This window comes from Hemicordylus capensis, chromosome 6 (genome assembly GCF_027244095.1).
Source record: "Hemicordylus capensis ecotype Gifberg chromosome 6, rHemCap1.1.pri, whole genome shotgun sequence".
Classification (NCBI taxonomy): domain Eukaryota; kingdom Metazoa; phylum Chordata; class Lepidosauria; order Squamata; family Cordylidae; genus Hemicordylus; species Hemicordylus capensis.
This window is the reverse complement of record NC_069662.1, coordinates 16,662,072-16,685,015: the sequence shown is the minus strand read 5'-3', so window position 1 is coordinate 16,685,015 and position 22,944 is coordinate 16,662,072. Positions and strand designations below refer to the sequence as shown.

Here is a 22,944-nt window from a genome sequence, read left to right as displayed (position 1 = left end):
TGGTAAATTATCAGATGTTACATTAGCTTGGATGCCAATGCCAGAAAATATAACAGGGTAACACCTCTCCTGTAGTCATTGCACTGGTTGCCTATTCGCTTCCAAATTCAATTTAAGGTCCTGGTCTTGACCTTCAAAGCCTTGCGGGGCTTGGCGCCTGTCTACCTATAGACCCGTCTCTCCCATCCAGTTACGTCCTGTCCGGTTAGATCATCTCAGATGGCCTTTTTGTCGGTCCTTGATTTCCGAGAGGTTCGGGTTGCTAGGACTCGTGAAAGGGCCTTTTTGGTTGCTGCCCCACTTCTTTAGAACTCTCTTCCCCTTCAGATTCATTTAGCCCCTTCCTTACTGATTTTCAAATCTCTATTGAAGACTTTTGTTTTTTTTCCAGGCATTTGCCCTGTAGTTTACCTGTTTGTTTTTTTCTTTTTTTATTAGTTACTTTAGTTTTTAATTTAGAATGTAGTTTTTAATGTTGTCTCATTTTGCATGTTTTTGTGCACCACCCAGAGTCTTTGGAGTGGGCGGTATATTAAATGTTTCAAATAAGTAAATAACTAAGTAAATAAATAAGTAAATAAATAAAATGCCGAGGAGTCCCCAGAGCTGCGACTCTGTTTTTGCTGGATTCTCATTAGCATCAGAAGATTAAAGGCCTGTTTTTTTGTTTTTTGACGGGCCCTACTGCTAAGTGATTAAAAATGTGAAAGAGATGCTGGGTGTACCCTACTTTGATTTACCCTTTTATTTTTATTTACAGTTCGCTTTATTTGTTTTTGCTTTACAATAAAGGGATCTTTCTGTTTAAAACCTAACAAGGTGCTCCTTGTAATATTACCTCTCCTTTCAGGAACCTCTCAGTGGGGAGGCAGACAATTAGGTAGGTGAATGGCTATTTATTTACCTATAAAAGTTTTCCCCTCTCTGAAAGCAAGAAAGGTAATAATAGCTTTGCTTGTATCACTCCATTGGCCAACAGAGGGGCACACATGGCAGAAGAGAGAGCTATCCTCCCCCTGCCCCAAGGGATACTGAGAAACATGCTTTGAATTTAGGTCTACATGACAGTAGCTGGAGCATCCTATTGATCTTGTGTCCAGATACTACAGTATTATACATAAGCAACAGGGATATTTTTAAAAGAAAGAAATTAACAGCTGACAGCACGCATCCACACACTTTGTATTTTGTGACCCAACCTGAGCAAGGGAGAGAGAAGATTCGGCCTTCCTGTCCCATTGGCTCCCAGTCCCTAGTGAAACCGCAAAAAGGAGCTTTAGTCCCTAGAAGTAGCTCAAGCATCCTAATGAACTTGGGTGCTGGTGCTCTTGCACAAAAGCACAAAGAATCGATAAATAAGGGAGATAACACTGAGAACTGTGCATGTGCAACATCTGTTATCAGGGCTTACCACCCACCCCCAACCAGTGAGATCGCAAAAGCTGTTTTAAATTTAGCACCGTGATCTATGCCAGTAGATGGAAAATGGAACATTCTTGTCCCCGTGTGCACTTATTCTCATGCAAGAGCATCATATAATCTTTTTTAAAATTAGAATTTGAAAATATTACTGGACAGCACACATGCACACACATGTACTTCTTGCGGACCTGGGCACAGGTGAATGCTTCAATAGGAAGCAGGAGGTGGTACACCCCGCCTCCTCTATAACCACATTGGCCAGAAGCCTGTCATGTAAACAAGCCAAGGTTGGAAAAACTGTAAGGAACCATCATCAACCACAATAAAAGGCAGCAATGTAGACAGCCCAGATTTATTCTCATTTATGCTTATTTATGCGTAAACATACTTATACGCGCTTATATTCTCTTGTCCGTACTTGTCCAACACACACCACTTCCTTCCATTGTAAAGGCCTCTGACTGGGGAAACCTGCTGGAGAGTATAGCATTGTGGTGCCATGAGCTTTATTTAGAAATGTACAAGCAGAACTGAAATGGAGGCAAAAAGACACTCCGGCAGCAGGCAGGAAGTTCCCCACCAGCCACTTGGGAAGCCCCTCCCCCACATCTTTCTCTCCCAGTTTCGTCAGCTAAAATCGTCTGAGCAATCGCTCTCTCCATCTCTCTTTTTCTCTCTGCTTCTCTGACCCTCCGCCAAAGTGCCAAAATAATGTGAATCTAAGTTTCCTACGCTTTTGCTTTTTCTTGTTCTTTTTAGAACATGCAGTCACAATGGCCACAATCTGCTTCAGAAGACAAGTGCAGGGAGCTGGTTTAAGGACAGGCTTTTAACCCATCCCCTTCAGTGGTTTTTCTGTTAAATGTTCTTCTCCCTCCCGCCTCCCGATCCTCCCTTAACATTATGTGAACATTGGGTCTCTATTTCTGTTTTCTGAGGGCAAACTGCCACACACACCCTATACACACCCTCCGGAGCCTTGGAGGGAAACCTCACCCTCAACCCCCTGCCAATAAATGGCCCACCCATTTAGGAAACATCCACAGCCATTAAAGCAACATGGAGGTTGAACATACAGATGGCATAGGACCCTGCTTCATACCAGCCAGACCACTGGTCCATCTAGCTCAGTATTGTCTACCCTGACTGACAGCAGCCCCTCACAGTCTCAGACAGGAAAATCTTCACAGCCATGGAGGTTGGAGATGCCAGCGATTAACCTGAGACCTTCTGTTTGCAAAAGTGCTTGTTATGGACCTTCCTTGAGAGGTTCTTTTGTCAAATCCTTGACACCAGTCTGGAAAATTGGTAAGAGATCCATTCACAGGACATAGGACATGTTAAATACTGTATTTACCTGAATCCAAGACTAATTTCCCCAGTTTATTTGGTTTTAGTATTTAACCTGTATTTTTGAGGGAGTTGTCTTAAATTCAGAGTTGTCTTCTATTTATATATTTATTTAATATCTTATTCTATTTCACGTTTGTTTGTTTGTTTGTTTGTTTGTTGTTAACTTTTTATACTGCCTTTCATTAAAACAATCCCAAGGTGGTTCACACAGAAAAATTAAAACAAGACTATAAAAATTACATAATTAAAATATTAAGATAAAATATAAAAACAGAACTCTAACTAGAAAATTTTTTAAAATACACACACAAAATAACCATACAAAATACAAAGAAGCAGCAGTAGAGACAATCACATAAAAGCCTGAGTAAAAAGCCAAGTTTTCACATGCTTTCTAAAAGCCGTGATGGAGACCGAGGAGCGAATAGCCACCAGGAGAGCATTCCAGAGTCTGGGGGCAGCAACAGAGAAGGTCCTGTCCCCTGTGCATGACAGCCAAGCCTCCCTCATTGTCGGCAACTGGAGCAGAGCCCCCTCAGATGACCTTGTCAAGTGGGCAGCAACCCTTGGGAGCAGGCAGTCCATCAGGTATCCAAGGCCCAAACCGTTAAGGGCTTTAAAGGTCAAAAGGAGCACCTTGAATTGGCCCCGGAAACAAACTGGCAGCCAGTGTAGCTCTTTCAAAATGGGTATGATGTGATCCTGGTGGACAGCTCCAGATAAAATCCTAGCTGCCACATTTTGCACTAGCTGCGGTTTCCAAATATTCTTCAAGGGCAGCCCCACATTACAGTAATCCAGCCGTGACATGACTAAGGCATGAATAAATGTGGCCAGATCTGCCTTCTCAAGAAAGGGAGATCTAGCGCACTAGCCGAAGCCATGCAAAGGCACCCCTGGCCACTGCCTCCACCTGAGCTTCCAAAAGCAGAGCCGGGTCCAGCAATACCCCCAAGCTGTGTACTTGTTCCTTCAATGGGAGTGCAACCCCATCCAGAACCGGTAGAATCTCCTCATCCCAATTGGCTCTCCTACTGACCAATATTACCTCTGTCTTGTCTGGAGTCAATCTCAGTTTATTAGCCCACATCCAACCCTTCACGGCCTCCAGCCCCCGATTCAGGACATCCAGTGCCTCCCTAGGATCAGGTGACAAGGAGACATAGAGCTGAGTGTCATCTGCATATTGCTGACAGCTCAGTCCAAGTCCCCGATGACCTCTCCCAGCGGTTTCATGTAGATGTTGAACAGCATGTTTTCTCTGTGTAAACTGCTTTGAGAACTTTTATCAAAAAGCAGTATATAAATATCCATTTGTTTGTTTGTCCCTAGGAGGGTGCGAGGTGGGGGTGAGCAACACTCCCCCTCAGCCACACTCCTTTGCCACTCCCCGCCATGTTGGATACACAGCAGGGCACTAGTGAAGTTAAATGAAAGGAGCGCTAAGGAGTTCGATCTCCTCCCTCCTCATTCCAGCGCAAAGAGAGAGGCTTTCGAACTTCTCAAGCCAAGCTAGTTTCTAAATAAGAGGTTTGTATGCACCCTGATGCTTAATCAGGGTGCACATGGGCCTCTCATTTAGTATCCAGCTTGTGTGGGGCTGAGAAGTTCAATCTCCTCTCTGTTTGCGCAAAGGAGGAGGGAGGCAATGGAACTCTTTAGCACTATGTGCTAAATTAATCCTAAAGCTACTAGGGAATTTTCCTCTACAGAAGCACTCCTTTCATTTCATTTCATGGAGCAGGGAGGGAGGTGCAGAGCAGCGGCTGACAGGAAGTACAGGGGTGTTTGGGCCTGGCCACAGGGCCTGGGAGAGCGTGGGGCTGGGTGAGCTCGCCCCGCTCGCCCCACCTAAAGGATGGGCCTGCTTCATATAATAATGACCACAAATCTGTCTTCCAGCTCTTTGACCTCACTTTTGGCCATATTTTCCTTTCTATTCCCCAGTATATAGAATAGCGCTTCATGAATCTGATGAAGGAAATGGGCTTTTGTGGACTAGAGTCCACAAAAGCTTAAATAAATTTGATAAAGCTTAAATAAATCTAGTCCACAGAAGCCTAAATAAATCTGATGTTTTTTAAGGTGCTACAAGACTCTGTTTTTATCCATTCACAGGAACTGGATGCCACAGTTGTAACTGTATTTCTCTCTGTCTCCTGTGATGGTGACATTCCACTTTTTTCAAAGTCATTTATATGTTTGTTTGTTTGTTTATTATATTTATTAACCGCCTGATAGAAAACATCTCCAGGTGGTTTGCATAACATCCAGACCTTTAAAAACAGCCACCATAAAAACAATTAAAAGTAATTCAAACAGTTAAAACAACATAACATTTTTAAAAACAAAAAATCTGAAGAAACAGGTGTTTCTTAAGAGCTTTCTTGAAGGCAGCCAGAGATGGAAAAGCTCTTATTCTGAACAAGTAGTTTGCAGCATAGGAGAGAGAATATGAAGAAGACGTTTCTCCATTCCCCAAAGGACTCACATTATAAAAAGAAACACAAGAGGCACACCAGCAGCAACCACTGGAGGGACGCTATACTAGAGACAGTTGCTCTGCCTCTGCTAAAGATAGAAGAGCCACCACTTTAAGAGGTGCCTCTTTGCCCAGTTGGAGAATATATGCTGATGTAGCCTCATTGCTTGAAGGTCACCTGATCTGTTCTTTTACCATTGGGTATAAAGACAGGAAGAAACTTGTCACCTTCAATCTTTTCTCCTCCCCACAATGTTTCACTCCTCCCTTGTAGACCACACAATAGGCACCTCCCTTGTAGACCACACAATTTTGAAATATAAGAAGCAGAAGGGAAGGGGTAAGACTTGACTTCCGCTCTGACTCAATCAGTTGCTTTGCTGGAACCTCTCTCTTGGCTTTATCTAGCACTTCAGCTGGTGGCCTGGCACCTTTGCCAGCCATGCCCTCTAGAGAGTAAACCCTTGAACCCTTTATGTCATTCCACCATGGCCGGACGTGTGCCGCTTTCATTCCACTTCCTGACCCTTCTGATTGGATCAGCAATTCACGGTAGGTTGCATTGAGTGGGCAAAGAACTAGGGTCTCTTGCTTGAGGTGGCCAGGATAGAGAGGGTTTGGATACTGGTTTGAGTGAAAGGACTGGATCTCAGTCTGCATGCACTGAGACCTGAAAACACGTCATCTTCTTCTTCTTGTTGCTGCTGCTGCTGTTTCCTCTTGGAGGATTTTACTTTGAGAGAGGATGACTATGAAGAAAATGAAAGACCTGAAGATTAAAACAGGAACAGATAATAAAAAGAAATTGTTTTATTTGAGGGGCAGTGGGGAGGAACAGGATCTAGTCCTCCATGAAGGCTCTGCCTTTTGCTGACAGAACTATATCCCCAGATTTGCCAGAACCAATTTGCCAGAAGCATGTGTCCCCCGAGAGTCACTGACTCCTGGTTTTGCATTCCAAGTTCATGGCAACTTTTTGTACTTTGGTGCCCTATTCCTGGATGCTTCTTGCCAAAATACCCTAGGTCTGAAACTCAAAACATGTTAAGGTTTGAAACTTATTTTTTATGCAGCGGGAGAAACTGATTTTGCAATCTTTCTGCAAGTGAAGCAGATTTGCTAGAATGGGTCATACCCACCTGTCCATCCATATGGCCCATGCTTCCTCCAGAAGGGGCTGTTTCTAGATGCTGTACATAGTGGTGGACTGCCATCCTAATGAAATGTACTAGAGAAAGTTCTATTGAAACTTGGCAGTCCTTTAGAGTAACTGCTGAGGAAATACTTTTTTTAAAAGGAAAGATTGTGCTGTCGCGACCAGAGAGCCATGTGGTTTTCTTGGTAGACTACAAGAGTGGTTTACCATTGCCTTCCTCCCGCGCAGTATGAGATGATGCCTTTCAGCACCTTCCTATATTGCTGCTGCCTGATATAGGAGTTCCCCATAATCTGGGAAACACACCAGCGAGGATTTGAACCAACAGCCTCCTGCTCTCTAGGCAGGTTGCTTCCCCGCTGTGAAATACTACTGAGGAATTTAATCCCGATGTTGGTCACAACACAGGAAGAGTCTTGCTGGATCTGACCAAGGCCCATCTAGCATTGTGTATGGAACTGCTTTCTTTTGTTTGTCTTGGAGCCCATGTCAATCAGTTCATTGCATGACCCTGAGTTCTAGTATGAGCAGAAAAATGTCTTTCTGTCCACTTTCTTTATACACTTCTATCATGTCCAGGTAATGTTTTCATGAGGCCAAGTGAGGTGGTCATCTCAGGTGAAGGACTGTGGGGACCAGCAGGGCAGCAAAATGCACCCCACTCCCTCGCCAGCATCATTGGATGTACTGCAATTTGCCATGAGGACAATGGAGTTGCTGGAAAAACCCTCTCCATCCCAACAATATATCTTCTTGTGGAAAATTAGTCAGTTCAAGTGTATTAAAAAAAAAATTTAAGAATGAGAAGAAGAAATGCTCTAACAAAATGGATCTGTTTTTGTTTCTGCCTTTTGTTCCTGAAGATACTAAACTCCTTATAGCTCTAATCTGGTCTCTGTACAGGGGTGTATCTAGGGTAGGGCAGGCAGGGCACATGCCCTGGGAGCCACTTGAAGGGGGGCGCAAATTCTTAAAATTATTTAAAAAAAAAAAAAATGGCCACCAAAAACAAAATGGCCACTTCACATGCTCAAATGGCCTCTGTGAGGCCCTAGGCCATGCCAGGTCTCGCAGAGGCCATTTGAGCATGCACAGTGGCCATTTTGTTTCCAGCAGCCATTTAAAAAAAACAACACACAATTATTTTAAAAAATGGCCACAGCACATGCTCAAATGGTCTCTGCGAGGCCCTAGAGGCCAGCAGTGGGAGGGGTAACCTCTGCAGATGCCCCCCTCCCACGGCCTATAGGAAGCGCCCTGAAGGGGCTACAGGTTAAAAAAATTAATGTAATATGTCACTGTACACATATTCAGTTTGGCACTATGTACAGAGAATCAGGGCTTGTGAATACTGAGCTGAAACATATGAGCTAGGATTGTATTCATTTGCTCTTACTTTGCTTCTTATGATAAGTGAGTTAAATGTGGTGTCTTAATAATATGGCTATTAATGGTGAGTTTATCTTTGAATCAGTGTGAAATCCTTAGTATTAAGGCCCACTGGGAGTTTCTTGCTCACTTTCTCTCATTTTAACTGTCTTTCTGAAATACCAGAATATATTCCAAGCAGTGACACAGTTTACTCTGCATATCCTTTAATTATTTTCAGAGTATCTGGGAAAAGCCAAATTCTCCATTTATTTTTAAAACTTATGTAATAGTGATGCTACAATGCATAGTAGAGAATTAGATAGGCACTTCTGTTTAGTTTTCCAAGTACACCTCCAAGTAGTATTTGGGTATTTCATGAGCCCCAGCATACTGAAATTTGTAGTTTCCCAGCATTTTTTGGTCTGGCTACATCCACTGCTAAATAGTTTTTGAAATTTTAAAAGATTAATGAGCTTGGCTTATATTTTTCAGCTGATATTATAGTAAAGTTATCTAAAAGATGGGTGTCAGATGTTTGGACAGGGGGCGCAATTTCAGTGCTTGCCCTAGGCGCTATTTTCCCTAGATACGCCTCTGGGGTTTCTCTCTCTACACACACACACACACACACACACACACACACACACACACACACACACCATTAAGTATATTTATATGCTGCTTTTTTAGCAACAAAGATGGCTTAATTAGAAAAATGTGAGGAAACGGTTCTTTCTCAACATGTTTCCCCTTATAATCATTACTATTTTATTTTGCTTTGTGCTAGTAACAGTAGCTCATATATAAATAACACATATTGTCTTTTTAATAAGCTTGTAATGGATTAAAATACCCCAACCTTTTGAAAGTAGCTTCACAAATTGCTAAAATGAACATTAAGCCTCCTCCACCACCAAGTCTATTTTTATACATTTGCTTCAAAATAAGGCTTTGCAAAACAGATCACAAGAAACTCATTTTAAAAACTCTCTTGTCAGTGAAATGCTTGGTTGTCTTTAAATCCTAAGAAATTGGGGTAACCATATATGACATTCTGCTGTCCTGTTTGAAATAAAATCAAATCTTTATTAGTACGGTCATTCGACCAGCAAAACACAAAGTGCCTCTTTGAAATCAAATTGGTGGCCTTTCCTTCTGTAGTGTATAGACAAGTGTACACTGTGGTGTATAGACATACACTATAGTTTATGCTTTTTGCTTAAACAAAATGCAAAGTGGGCTGCTTGCTGCTGTGAGAGGTGTAAAAAAGCTGTTCGAGTTTGCTTCCGAGTGTACATGTTGAGGATTGGAGTGCATGTGGCTAAAAGTCAATATAAATACGTATCTGTTATAGACACAAATATATTTTATTATGTCACATATCCTGTTCTTCCTCCAAAGAGTTCAGGGTAGTGTACATGATCTTCCTCCCCATTTTTATCCTCAGAACAATCCTGTGAGGCAGGTTTGGAGGAGAAAGAGAGAGAGTGTCTCACCTAAAGTCCTGGGTGCTTCCCAGACTGGACCCTACAATGGGGTCAGGACATATCTCGGAAAGGCACTACGTACATCATGGCACCACAGTCCCTATGCAGACAGCAGGGTGCCGTTCACATTTCCAATGCCTTGTTGTGAATTTAATCGCTGTGATACAGAGCAAGGACCTCGTATATCCAGCGTGAAAAAGTTGCTGTTTTTCTGGGTTGTTAGTTGCTGTGAGACTGCTCCCCCTGCTGTTTATGCGACTTGCCCTAATGCGACTTGCCCCAACAGAGGCATTTCGCTGCTGATGAGCAGCTAGTCTGGAAAGTGCCCTGTGTGGGTTTCATGACTGATTGGGGAATGCCAAGTCTCCCAGTCCTAGGCTTAACACTCTAATCACTACACCACACTGGTTCTAAACAGTGGGTGCATATTGATTGCAGGAGAAACCTGATGCAGGAGAAAAGGGAGATTAATTCTTAGCGGTGAAGTAAACTAGTGGGGAGGAGAATGTTGGATACCTTTAGAAAGCATGAAAGAGTTTAATTATTAAAATGTGGGGAGGCTGTGGGCCCCAGGCAGGTTCTGTTGGCTCAAGCCCTGGGTCTTTTAAGTACTTAGCAACACCTCTGTACAGGAGAGAGGAAGAGGGGAGAGTGGCAGGATTATATGTCCAAAATCTGGTATCGGCAGGTGTGTTGTTCAAAATTTCTTCTAAAAATAATTTTTAAAAGATTCAATATTCTTCTGAGTTTGGGTGTAAAAAGTAGTGCATTCCGCTAATTTACATTGGGGGTTGTAATTTTTACCCCGATTAATTAGCAGAGCACTAAAGAAGCTTCACACTCCAGTTACAGAGTAGAATGCAAAGTTTAGTTGTTGCAGCTATATAGAGAAGGCGGAGATTCTTGTAGAACTAAATACTAAGTAGATTTATTGGTGAAGTACAACTTTGGATAGGAAAGACCTAACCCTAATCTATAGAACTGCATAATGAATAGGGAGGGAGGGAGAGAGATGTTTCCATCTGCTCTCTAAGAGGAAAGGAAAGGAATCTGACTCTCACAGGAAATACCTGAGGAGTCCTATCAAGGGTCATAGAGTAGAGATAAAGCAGGGACAGGTAAGGAGACCCTTACTCACTATCTCTTCTCCCAATGCTCCTAGTGGTCATTACTAATAGTTGGTGCAAAATATCAATGCACTGGAACTCCATATCCAGCAATTTAAATGGCAGGGCAAGGGGCAGGGGAGGGGGAGAAAGAGAATGAGAGAAGTGGGGAAAGAGGAAGACAGAAAGTGGTGTGAGGTGGCAGAAGGTGGCGTAATACTATGTGTGGCTCTCCAGAAGTTCATTGGAATCCAATCTGGCCCACCACGAGATTTGAGTTTGACACCCCTGGCATAGCACATTTGCAAGAGAGAGAAAATCCAAGCCCCAATATTTTAATATGTGGGGGGAGTATTCCTGTTGCACCCCCTGTAATTTCATCCTGGATCCACCCCTGCATTCAGAGGCGGGCCAGAGTAGGTGAGGAGCACAAGACCGCAGGGGGAAAGATCAGGCGGCTGCTGCTTGCTGCTGCCCCCCCTCCTGGGAAAGAGCAGGGATAGCATCAGAAAGTGAAGTTAACCCTTTTTATGAAGCTGCTGCCGCCGAGGAACTGCCGATCTGGATCCAAATTCACAGGCACCCTGGCACCCACCCACCCCGATCCGTCCCTGCCCCTGCCTAGTGACTGTCACGGATAGTGCTATTTTTATACATGTATCTGTCCTTTTAGAATATTTGTCTAGGCTGCTTCACTTGAGCTTTATGTGAGTTCAGCCTGTGAGCTCAGATCCATCACTTTGTTTTGTGGCCACGGGCTGGTCCTCGAAGATATAAAAGCAAGAGAGGGACTCTGAAAACGTGCAAAGTGCACTTTCCTCTGAGCATTCCCACCCTTCTCAAGATTTAAGAGCCAGTTTTACTTTTAGGACAGCTAGGCCTATTAATTAATACATTTTGAATGAACAGAATAGCAGTTTGATGCGTAGAGATAGGCAGGGGAGAATAATGCTTTTCTCCAGGCTGTGGAAAGATTCGCCTGCTGATTTCTGTCTGTCAAGCTACTCTTCTAGGACTAAGAGTAGGCCAGCTTGTTTTCTTTCTGGTCACCTGGCTACCCTAAGAACCTGGTGTTTCTATTACGCGAAATATCTCAAATCCCTGCTTAGTCATGGGGCTTGTTTGATGTCTTTCAGTAATCCACTAGTCCTGACTAGATGTTCTAACTGGATGCCACAGTAAAGGTAGCTGTCTTAAACTGAGTCAAACGCTTGGTCCATCTAGCTCAGTATTGCATTGGCTCTCCAGGGCTCCAAGCAGGAGTCTTTCCCAGCCCTACCTGAAGAGGCTGGGGTTGAACCTGGGACCATCTGCATGCAAAGCAAATGCTCTACCATTGGGCAATGGCCCCATACCATGTTCATGTGGTGGAGGCTGAGGACATGTTTGCAAGGTGCAGGTTGCACAGTTGGAGCCTGTGCATGTTGGGGTAGGCTCCTGTGCAGATAGAATCCACAGAGGTCACGCAAGACAATGGGATGGGACCAGCTGGCATGACACCACCACCACCACCACTATGCGCACGCTGCACCCATTTGGAACACTGGGCTACTTTCTTTTGGCCTGGCACCCCCTGCCAGGCCAGTCCCCAGAGAGTAAGCCCCTGCACCCTTTATGATTAGATCAGCTCTTCATGGTAGGTTGCACTGGGTGGGCAAAGGCCTCTGAAGTCTAGGAACATAGGAAACATAGGAAACTGCCATATACTGAGTCAGACCATTGGTCTATCTAGCTCAGTATTGTCTTCACAGACCGGCAGCAGCTTCTCCAAGGTTGCAGGCAGGAATCTCTCTCAACCCTATTTTGGAGAAGCCAGGGAGGGAACTTGAAACCTTCTGCTCTTCTCAGAGCGGCTTCATCCCCTGAGGGGAATATCTTGCAGTGCTCACACACATCAAGGCTCCCATTGATATGCAACCAGGGCAGACCCTGCTTAGCTATGGGGACAAGTCATGCTTGCTACCACAAGACCAGCTCTCCTCTCCCGTCTCTTGGGTGTTGCTTGAGGTGGCCAGGATGGAGAGTCCACGGGTTTCTGTTGCGGACAGGAGTGGGCAAACCTGGCCCTCCAGATGCTGTTGAACCACAACTCCCACCATTCCCATTCACAATAAATTGTGGCTGGAGATGATGGAAGTTGTAGCTCAACAGCATCTGGAGGGTCACGTTTTCCCACTCCACCCACCCCCCGGGTCAGGGTGTGGAGTCTGGTTAGGGTGCAAGGGTGTTGCTAGATACTTAAAAGATCTGGGGCCCAGGACCACAAGCCACCTTTTTTCATAATGAAACTTGATCATGCCCTCCCCCTGCAATAAGTGTGTGTGTGTGTGTGTGTGTGTGTGTGTGTGTGTGTGTGTGTGTGTGTGAAGTCTTCAATATTTAAGTCTTCAGTACAGGAGCTATGAAGATGGAAGCAGCAGAGAGCCAGGTGAGGTTGGGACTGGGAGCTCTCTCCCGTGCCCTGTGCAGGTTCCTCTGCAGCTGCGCTTCCTCTCTGGAAGATGTCAGGGAGGAGGGAGGTGGCTGAGGAGATTCAGGATTCTGATCAATTCACTGGGGCCTGTGCCCCATGGATCACCCCTAATGATGTCCCTGTCCTGAAAGGACTGGACCCTGGCATCTAGCAAGGCTTCGAAATACTTGTGTATTTGTTTGCTTGTTTTGCATTAGATGATTTTACTTTGATGGATTCTGGAGAGAATGAAAGACATGGAAATTGAAGCAGGGATTGGTTGGTTTTATAGAAATTGCTTTATTGGCAGGGGGCAGAAGTGAGGAAAGTAATCTAGTCCTCTACAGAGGGCCCACGTTTTGTTATGGAAATCATATTCCAGATTTGCCAAAATGCATGCATTTACAAATTGGCAGCCACTACAGGGCTCAGGAACTCCAGTAGTCTCCTTGTCTGTGTCAAAAATTATGCCTGACAAGTGGAAAAAAATCCTGACGAGTAATGTACCAATAAACTCAAGGAACCATCTGACAAGTAAAATATTTTGTCATGCTGGTGAACAGAGGCAACATTTCCTGACCCCTGATCCACTATCACTGACCACAATGTTGCTTTGCATTTTAAGTGTATGGCAAAATTTTGCACTTTGCTTTGTCGTTCTTGGATGCTCCTTGCCAAAATACTGTAGATCTGAAATCTCAGATATGTTAATGGGGTTTGTTTTGTAGCCAAAATGGCATAAAACTTCTCCATGCTGCCCTGAGCTCCTTGGAGGCAAGATGGAGTTGAAATGTGGTAAATAAATCTGGGATTAGGTAAAAGTATTTCAGCTCTAGGGGTTGCCAAAAAAAGAAGAAAAACTCTCAGGGTTGCCAACTGAATCACTCTAGAAAGATCAGCTCTTGGATTTTTAACAACAGCCTGATGTTCAGAAATCAACAGGCAAAGCTTTTAAAGACATAGAGAGAAGCATTATCACCCATTTACACCTGTGCCCTTGGAAGACACAGGTACCATGGCTGGCTGAAAGGCTGGTAATCCTTTTAGAGCTTTTTGAAAAGAAGGAAAATGATGCCTGGACTGCCGTTTAAATGAGGATTTATGGAGAAGGCTGTAGCCAGCATATTCCAATAATTAGAGCGTGGCATTTCTTTGCTGACACTTTCCCCACAAATGGAGGAAATTATTGATTGAGAAAGCTTCTCCTACCATATCTGCTTGTTCTACAGCAGGCTTGCAAAAACCAAAACCAAAACAAAACACGGCGGGGGGAGTGTTGGCTCTATTAATCCCGGATCCTGAAGCGACTGAAATTCAGGGGCAGCACTTCCATGAGGCAATGTGAGGCACTTACCTCAGGTGTGGGTCTTGGAGAGGCACAGGGGCAGTAAGTACTGCACCACAGGCACCACCTCACTGTCCACTGCTACCTGGAGATGTCTACGAAATGAATTTTTCAATCCAATTTGAGTTCAAATGGAATCAGCCTGATCTGATTCGAGCTCAAAACTGCTGCCATTGAATCTGGATTGATTCAAATTTTATTTATTTATTTATTTGATTTGATTTGATTTGTATACCACCCTTCCAAAATGGCTCAGGGCGGTTTAATTTGAATTCAAATTGATTTGGCCTTTTTTTTTTAAGGGCTAGGGGCACCAAAGTGGGTTGGGTGGCGGGGCACCATGGATGCCGCCACCAACCAACCCACGTAGCAATTGGGCACTTGGTTGATTTTAGGTAAATTTAAAAAAAAATTATGAGGCCTCCTAATTTTACAAGGGAGACCTGGTCTATCCGTTGGGTTCAATGGGTAGACCAGCTCTCCAGCAAACTCAGTGCAGATTACCTATTAGGATTGCTAGAGAGTTGTTCTACCCACAGAACCCAATGGTAGACCAGGTCTTTCAACCCAATGGGTAGAGTGGGTCATTCCAGGTCACTGACCATTGCCCATTGGGTTTTGCCCATTGAGTTTGTTGGAGAGATGGTCTACCTAGATAATCCAATGGGGAGACTAGGACTCCCTAACTGACCCATTCTAGAGACCTGGTCTACCTATTGGGTTCTCTAGGTAGACCAGCTTTCCAGCAAAACCCATTAGGTTTGCTGGAGAGCTGGTCTACCCATTGAACCCAATGGGTAGACGACATCTCCCTAGACTGGATCATTCCAGTTAACTGACTTGGAATGACCCAGATAAATTTTAAAAATTAACCAAAAATAATCAAAGTGGCCAATTGCTACATGGGTTGGGTGGTGGCTAGCTCCCATGATGGGTAGCCACCCAACCCGCTGTGGTGCCCCTAGCAGCCCATTGGGTTTGGGTGACAATGGGATATTTCATGTCCCCATTGTCCCCTATGGGTGAAGCAAGCTGCTGCACACACCACAAGAAGCTTGGAGGTCTGACATTGCAAAAACAAAATGGATACTCGAATCGCCAAATCAATTCAAGCCAAATCTAGGGCGATTCAATTCAACCTCGAATCTGGTCAATACCCTCAAGGGTGATTCAATTCGAGGTCAAATAACTTGAATCAACCAGATTCGAGTCAAATCAATTCAGCCACGAATCAATTTGCACTTCCTCACCCCATGGAAGCACACTATCCATATTCCCTTCTTCACTTCACTGGGGCACACCTTGTCTTCTCCTCCCAACTTAAGCTACGAAGGCCCCTACTGCAACTGCATGGCTTGGTGGCATAGTCAGAGTACTCACATGTCGTCTGCTTCAGCAACATGGCCTGAGAATGCTGAGCAGCCGAGGCCCTTCTAGGTACTGAAAAGATCCAGGAGCAGGGATGTCATTAGGGGGTGACTTATGTGGCATGGGCCCCAGGGAATTGCTCAGTCCCTCCTCCCTGACCTCTTCCAGAAAGGAAGTGCAGCGAGGGAGGCACCTGCATGGAGCACAGGAGAGAGCTCCCAGCTTCACCTTGCTCTGCTGCTTCCACCTTCATAGCCCCTGTATTATAATATTGGATACTTGGGGAGAAGAAAAACAACAACAACCCAAATGTAAGTATTCAGGGGGGTGGTCATGATCAAGTTAATTATCAGAAGGGGGTCTGTGGGCCTGGGCCTCGAATCTTTTAAGTACCTAGCAATGCCCCGTCCAGGGACCACAGTTCTTTGCTCAGGCTCCAACTTCCACACTCTCCCTCCATTAGTAACTGTTTTGTGGCTGTGTGGTTTGTTGTGCCTTCTTCATACTGCTCCCCGCTTCAGAGTTTCTTTTATAGCAGCCAAGCTACCCAACTTCTTTTTTGTTCTTGTTTTTACCTCTCTCCTCCTCTGGCCTCCATCATTGCTGCCACTGCCACCACATCCTCACCACATCGTTCATTGCTGCCGAGCACAACCTGCAGGGCCACTGGGCAAGGAAGACAGCCCACAGCCCCAGCAACTCTTCCTTGTTCTTCTGGGCCTCTGAGGAAGCCCGCAGGTCGCTGGGGTCACAACTCCAAGAGAGAGGCCCCACTGCACCGCAAGGTTGCTTCTGGGGCCTGGGCCACCACCCCAAGAGAGCCCACAGCTGCCCTGCCTCCTCCTCCTGGGTCAAGAGAGCCCACAGGCTACTGGGACCACTGCCCCAAGAGAGAGTCCCCACAGCCAGGTCCACCACCGCCATAAGAAAGACCACAGCCCAGCAGCCCTGCCTCCTCTTTCCAAGTCCGTGCCTGCTCGGGCCAGTGCTGTAATTGGACAAAGTGCGACAAATACCCCCGGATCCCCAGTGGTGGTGGGGTCCTTGCTAGAGGGGTGGCAGCTTGCTCTTTTCCTCCCACCTCCCCAAAAGGCAGGGGTTGATCTTCACTTCTTGTCCCAGGGCCCCCTCCAATGTTGCTATGTGCCTCTGGCGGCTGCTGGGCTGGAATTTTCCCCTCCTCTGTACATGATCTGTCCCTCTCCTTCTAAGTGCTTGCTGTAATGGAGGGACAGAATGAGCATTGGAACAGAAGAAGAAACAGGGGAAGGTGCTACATCCATCCATCCATCCCCTTTTCATTATGGCCAGTGATGTAGCCGCAAATTCAGAAGTGCAGGTGCTCTCCATGACAGCCCCCATAGCCACAGGCACCATGACAGCCACACCCCTTGCTTAGGTAGACGCAATAATTTGCATGGGTCTCTCACAAGAAGAACATGTAGACTCTAGGGAATGTACTAGAATGAATGACTGGGAATGCCCACCAAAATATTCTGGGTTTTTTCCTAAATGGCCATAGGAATGAATGGGATTTCCAAATGGCTGTTGGCCATTTGGAAATTCGATTCATTCCATAGCCATTTGGAACCAGTGCATTTTGTTGGCACTCCCAGTCATTCATTGTAGGATATTCTGACACTAATCCAATGTAGGACTTGCATGCTGACAATCGCAGGTTCGATCCTTGGCAGCATCTCCAGGTAGGGCTGGGAAAGACTCCTGCCTGAAACCATGGAGAACTGCTGCCAGTCAGTGTAGACAATACTGAACTGAACAAGGCAGTTCAGTTCACTTCCTATGTTTCTAAGACAGGACGGATGGTAATAAATGGTTGGAAAAGCAAGAGCACATTATTTCCATGTAGAAAGGGCTTTGCATCCCTGCTGAGATCCTGGAGGGGGGGAAAGTAGCAGGACTGCACCCCTGCCCGTCTCTGCAGCACTTCACCACTGATTATGGCACAGACGTGGAAGGAGAGAGACAATCATGGATAGAGGAGGGGGAAATTCCAGACCAGCACATGCCCCCAATCACCACCTCTTCCATACTTAAAACAAGGTTGAGGCTGGGACTGGAGATCTGGGGCACCCAGCAAAGCATTTGGGGTACATGCCCCAGGGGCCCAGGGCTAACATTGCCCCTGCGGAGCCCTCAACCACAGATTTGAGGCATCATACTGTATTATGCCTCATGCAGCAAAATATCTTAGACCATCTCTGCAGAAGTCCCACTACATTCATTAAACCCACGTTGTGATTTTTTTTATTAAATGCACACATCCTCCTCTGCCTCATTTTGTGATATTTCCAGCTAGGTCTTTGGTTTCCATCTGAGTCACAACACGCATGGGAACCACTTTGACAGCATCCGTGGTAGCGGTAATAAAGTTGCGGACGACTCTCTAGCAAACCCAGTTTCTTGCCACTGTGGGTCTTGGCGGCGGGGAAGAAACCAGGCTGCTACCCCACATAGGAAATGAGTCTGAATCAAGCCATTTCACCTCAAGGATGCAGCAATGAGCTGCCAGTCTCCCAGAGTTGCCAGCTATTTCACTGGCCCTGCTGCTGTGTCTCTTAACAGCAACCCACCACACAAAACGGTTGCAGATGAAATGTTTGCCTATTGCAATGGAGTGCAGTGAGAGAGAAAACATATTGTGTGTGCACGTGCTGGCAATCATACTAGGGAAATTTTTAGACTTGCAGATATCAGTTTGTCAGATGAATGCCCGGGCTCTAGAACATGTTCTCAGCCTGTGAAGTAATTGTGACAAGACGGTCTCTGAGCATGTGCCAAATGCCTTTTAGCCTTCACAGATTCCAGGACTGAGCCACATAGACTCCAATTGTTCCTGTTCACTATGGACAGACCCAATTGTCTGCTATCTGGCCTTAGCAAATTATTGCCCTATTTTGCCTTATTAACATTTTTAGCATGAATTTTGAGTTCAGTTGTCATTATTTGGGGTCCAGATCCATCCCCAGGGACTTTAGAAGGTGAATCCTAAAGTAGGAAGTGGATATGAACACTGAAGTCTGTGTGATGCCCAGCTCACCGCTTCATGGACTTAAGCTACTAAAATATATTTTGAACTGTTATTGCTTGTGTTGTGCACTGCTTCTTTAAAAGTCAAGCCCAGAAGGCCTCAGGAGGAGACAGGCTATGTGAAAGAAACAGAGAATCTAGTTTCAGTTTTGTAGCAGAGATCTGTATGAGTGATTGTGCCTGTATCATCTCAGAAAAATATAACCTATAATTAACCAAACAAACAAATCCTCTCGTGGCTTATATATGGGTGGAAAACAAGTGACTGTAGAGTGAATAAATACAGCATACAGAAGTGGGAAGAGATAGTTTGTATTCTATCTAGCAATCTTTTTATGTTTGTTAATTAGAAGTTTGTCCCACTGGGATCCTGTAGCGAGTGTGCGGGGAGGAGTCAGAGAGGGAGAAGGAGAAAAATACCGTTGTTTTTGAATAAAGCTTAATTATTTCATTTATTTATTTATCAAATTTGTACACCGCCCCAAACTTTCATCTCTGGGCGGTTTACAGCGACATAAAACAGGTTAAAACACAGAAAATAAAAACCTTAAAGCAATTTTAAAATAATTAAACAAGCATCAGATTGCTTTGGTGCTTACAAGGGAAGCAGCAATAAAACAAGAGACATCAAGTAACTGGCAATGTGGCAGGGGGAGGATTCTTTCAGTAATCCTTGGTATAAGAATTGAAGTATGACCAATGTATCTGTACCCTGTTTTCATCTGTGATATGTTGGAGGGTATGTCCATAGGCAGCATTAAAGGCCAAGTTCTAACTCCTTGAAAATGACTTTTCTCCCCCACTCCCAGAAAATTATTTTTACAGGAACTCATGTATACAGGATGCAGGTAGACTCCTCAGAACCTATTGCATCTCTGGTGGGCTGTCATGCACTGAAAATATCACACTTGCCTCTATGCAAGGCTACCAACTGACCTAAATAACACCCCTCCCCCTCCCCCCCTCCAACAGCCCTGCTGGATCAGGCCCAAGGCCCATCTAGTCCAGCCTCCTATTTCACACAGTGGCCCACCAGATGCCACTGGAAGCCTACAGGCAGGCATTGAGGGCATGCCCTCTCTCCTGCTGTTACTCCTCTGCAACTGGTATTCAGAGGCATCCTGCCTCTGAGGCTGGAGGTGGCCTATAGCCCTCTGACTAGTAGCCATTGATAGACCTCTCCTCCATGCAGTTATCCAAATCCTTTTTAAAGCCATCCAAACTAGTATCCAACACCACATCTTATGGCAGAGAATTCCACAAATTGATTATTCATTGTGTGAAAAAGTACTTCCATTTGTTGGACCTAAATTTCCTGGCAACCTGTTTCATGGGATTACCCCTGGTTCTAGTGTTATGTGTGAGAAAAATTTCCCTCTATCCACTTTATCCACACCATGCATGATTTTATAGACCTCTATCATGTCTCCCCACAGTCGTCTTTTTTTCTAAACTAAATAGCCCCAGGTGTTGTAGCCTTGCTTCATAAGGAAGGTCCTCTAGGCCCCTAATCAGCTTGGCTGCCCTCTTCTGCACCTTTTCCATTTCTACAATGTTGTTTTTTAACTGTGGTGACCAGAATTGTACACAGTACTCCAGGTGTAGCTGCACCATAGTGTTGTGCGAGGGCATTATAACATTAGCAGTTTTATTTTCAGTCCCCTTCCTAATGATTCCTAGCATGGAATTGGCCTTTTTCACATGAATTGTCCCCTTTGCTAAGCAGGGTCTGGTTTGCATTTGAATGGGAGATTACATTTGGATACTGTAATTTCCCTTAATTATTTCTCTTAGGAGATGAGGCCCGCTCGGGAAGAGCACCTGCCTGCTTGCATGCAGAAGGTCCCAGATTCCCTCCCTGGCATTTCCAGATAGGGCTGGGAGTGATTCCTCCCTGTAACCTTGGAGAAGCCGCTGCCAGTCTGTGTAGACAATATTGAGCTAGATGGATCAATGGCCTGACTCGGTATAAGGCAGCATCCTATGTTCCTATGTTTAATCCTGTTATCTTCAGTTAAAAGGACCAGGTAGTAGACAATGAGGATTACTCCTGCCTAAAAACCTGAAGACAGGGGTGGTCCAAGTCATTTTGCTGCCTGAGGCAAGGGGAGTAACACCAGGAGAGGGGGCATGCCCTCAACTCCTGCCTGTTGGCTTCCAGTGGCATCCGGTGGGCCATTGTGGGAAACAGGATGCTGGACTAGATGGGCCTTGGGCCTGATCCAGCAGGGTTGTTCTTATGTCCTTAAGGGACAATATGACCCTCCTCACACATGTGGGTGTGTACGTCTGTGGCAGCAGGAGGGGCTGTTCTTGGCACCCTCTATCTCTCCATTCACACCTCACACCCGTATCTCAGGCAAAGGTTTTTCACAGAGCTGTGGGTATATCAAGGTTCTCTTAAAAGCATAGCTGTGGTGCTTGATTGAAGTTAGCAGTTCTTGTGGTATGGAAAACCAAGATCACCTCCTCCAGCTGTTCTACAGAAAGACAGGAAGAGATACAAGTTGTGTTACAATGATTCCTGCCATCCACATGGAACGACATTTTGCAGAGAGATGAGAAGTGAAAGAAGCCAAATGTCTGTGGGGGCACCCGGCAGGCAGATCAGAATACTCCTGATTCTGAGTTATTCAGAGGAGATTTCCCAGACACTAGGCATTACCCTGAGTTTACTGCGAGTTTGAATTTGCCCCCAAAAACGGCCACAAAAAATTGATTTTTTTTTTACCACGGACATAAATCAAGCTAGGCTCTAACGGGCAATGAAAAATCCGAATCGTGCGTGAATCCAGTTGATGTGCGAATGGTGGGAGAAGCATGCTAAGAGCCCTGTCTGGGAATGCTCCAGTAGATCAGCAAGGATTTCTGATTCCCAGTAGTTTAACACCAGCAAGTAAAACTACCAATTATGTGTTGGTAATTGGCCGTGCCCCCAAACCACTATTTTGCATGTAGCTCCATGCCCCTCCTACTAGCTGCTTTTTTTGCATCTGGCTCAGACAGGTTCTAGTTAAAAAAACAAAGTAGAACTCACAAGCCTGAAGTTTGCCCACTCCTGCTTGACAAACTGTGATCTGGGAGGACTTCAGTGCTTCAGCTGAGCTCCTTGACAGGCAGAAACTAGACATCTAGTAGCTGAAGCGTTCCTCGGTCTGGAAATGGAATCTAGCAGAAATCTTGCGTAGGTAGGTAGGCAGGCAGGCAGGTAGATAGTATAAACTGGCAAGCTCTTACCCTCCTTGTGACTAAAACAAGGCAATTAGAGAGGATGTTTTAATCTCCTCCATCCTTCCGTAGTAGCTGTGACTCGGACAAAAATGTGATATACAGAGATTAGCAACATATACAGTGTTTATCTCTGTACAGTATGGTACAGAGATAAAAGCAGTATGGAGATACCCTGATTTCTGCAGATCAAATCACTGTGAAGGACACAGCTGCTAACAAGGCTTTTAAACATTTGCAGGGAGGGTTTTCCAGAGCCAAGGGCTGCAATTGGTCCAACCGCTAGTTCTCAAGCTTTTCACTATTGGGGAAATCATCAACTCTTTTTGCATGTTTGAAAATCAGAGGTGCCAATTTTTTCACTGAAAGAAAGAAAACAAAATAGCTGACTGTGTGTGTGATTTTTGCAGGCAACACTATGTAAGCAAAAAGGAGGCAGGAGAAGGGAGTGTAATGCACTGGTAGGTAACGAAAAGGATGAAGTTGGCAGTGCATCTGCAGCATGGCCAAGCACTACTGTACGTTTTCCCCGTATCTGGTTAAAGGCACAGAAGCAGGGCCCGTGAAAACGTTGGCACAAAGAGAAATGGCATAAAGCCTTTGAATGGCATAAAGCCTTCAATATGAGAGCCGAAGTGGCTCCTGCTTGGAAAATAATGAAGATTACTAATGTAACCTGTAAGCCTTTCTGCAAATTAGGCACTTGCACGCTTTTCCTTTCTTATATGCCTGGTCTTTTTCTCTACCCTTGTTCCTAAACTTGTAATAAAGCCCATTTGTGTACTTTGACCATGCGAGGTTAGTGGTGTGTGTGAATGCTCTGAAAAAAGTGTATCCTCCCACGTGCCTATTTCTCTCACACAGTTTCCCCCAAAAATACAGTACAAAGGGATATTGGCCATGTCTTCCCACCTATGTAGATGCAAAGGCGGCCAGAGGTTCCCAGTGAACAGATCCTAAAAAAACACCCCTTACTGGGGTCTTTAGGATGGTATTAGTAGACCGTAGCAGGAAAGGGGAATCTGGAGGTTTTCCACACATATGCCTTGAGGTATATGGCGTGCACAAAAGCCTGAAATCGGCCCGTCTACCTCATTTGGAGGCAGCCAGGGCCGAGAATGGGAGC

The 22,944-nt window shown here is 45.1% G+C and overlaps 1 protein-coding gene across 3 annotated transcripts in view; it reads left to right on the top strand.

Moving 5' to 3' along the window:
* The window catches only part of ITGAL (integrin subunit alpha L), an 87,341-nt gene that overhangs the window by 1,710 nt on the left and 62,687 nt on the right, over positions 1-22,944 (top strand). The window contains exons 3-4 of one of the 3 annotated variants that reach the window (XM_053260796.1): positions 851-880; positions 5,666-5,809. The exons of 1 other annotated variant lie outside the window; for it this stretch is intronic. In XM_053260796.1, coding sequence (XP_053116771.1) covers positions 5,746-5,809 — 64 coding nt within the window. In that variant the 5' untranslated portion in view covers positions 851-880; positions 5,666-5,745. Of the gene's footprint in view, positions 1-850; positions 881-2,438; positions 2,731-5,665; positions 5,810-22,944 lie in introns of those variants that run through there. One more of the 3 variants, XM_053260795.1, reaches the window with a different exon arrangement.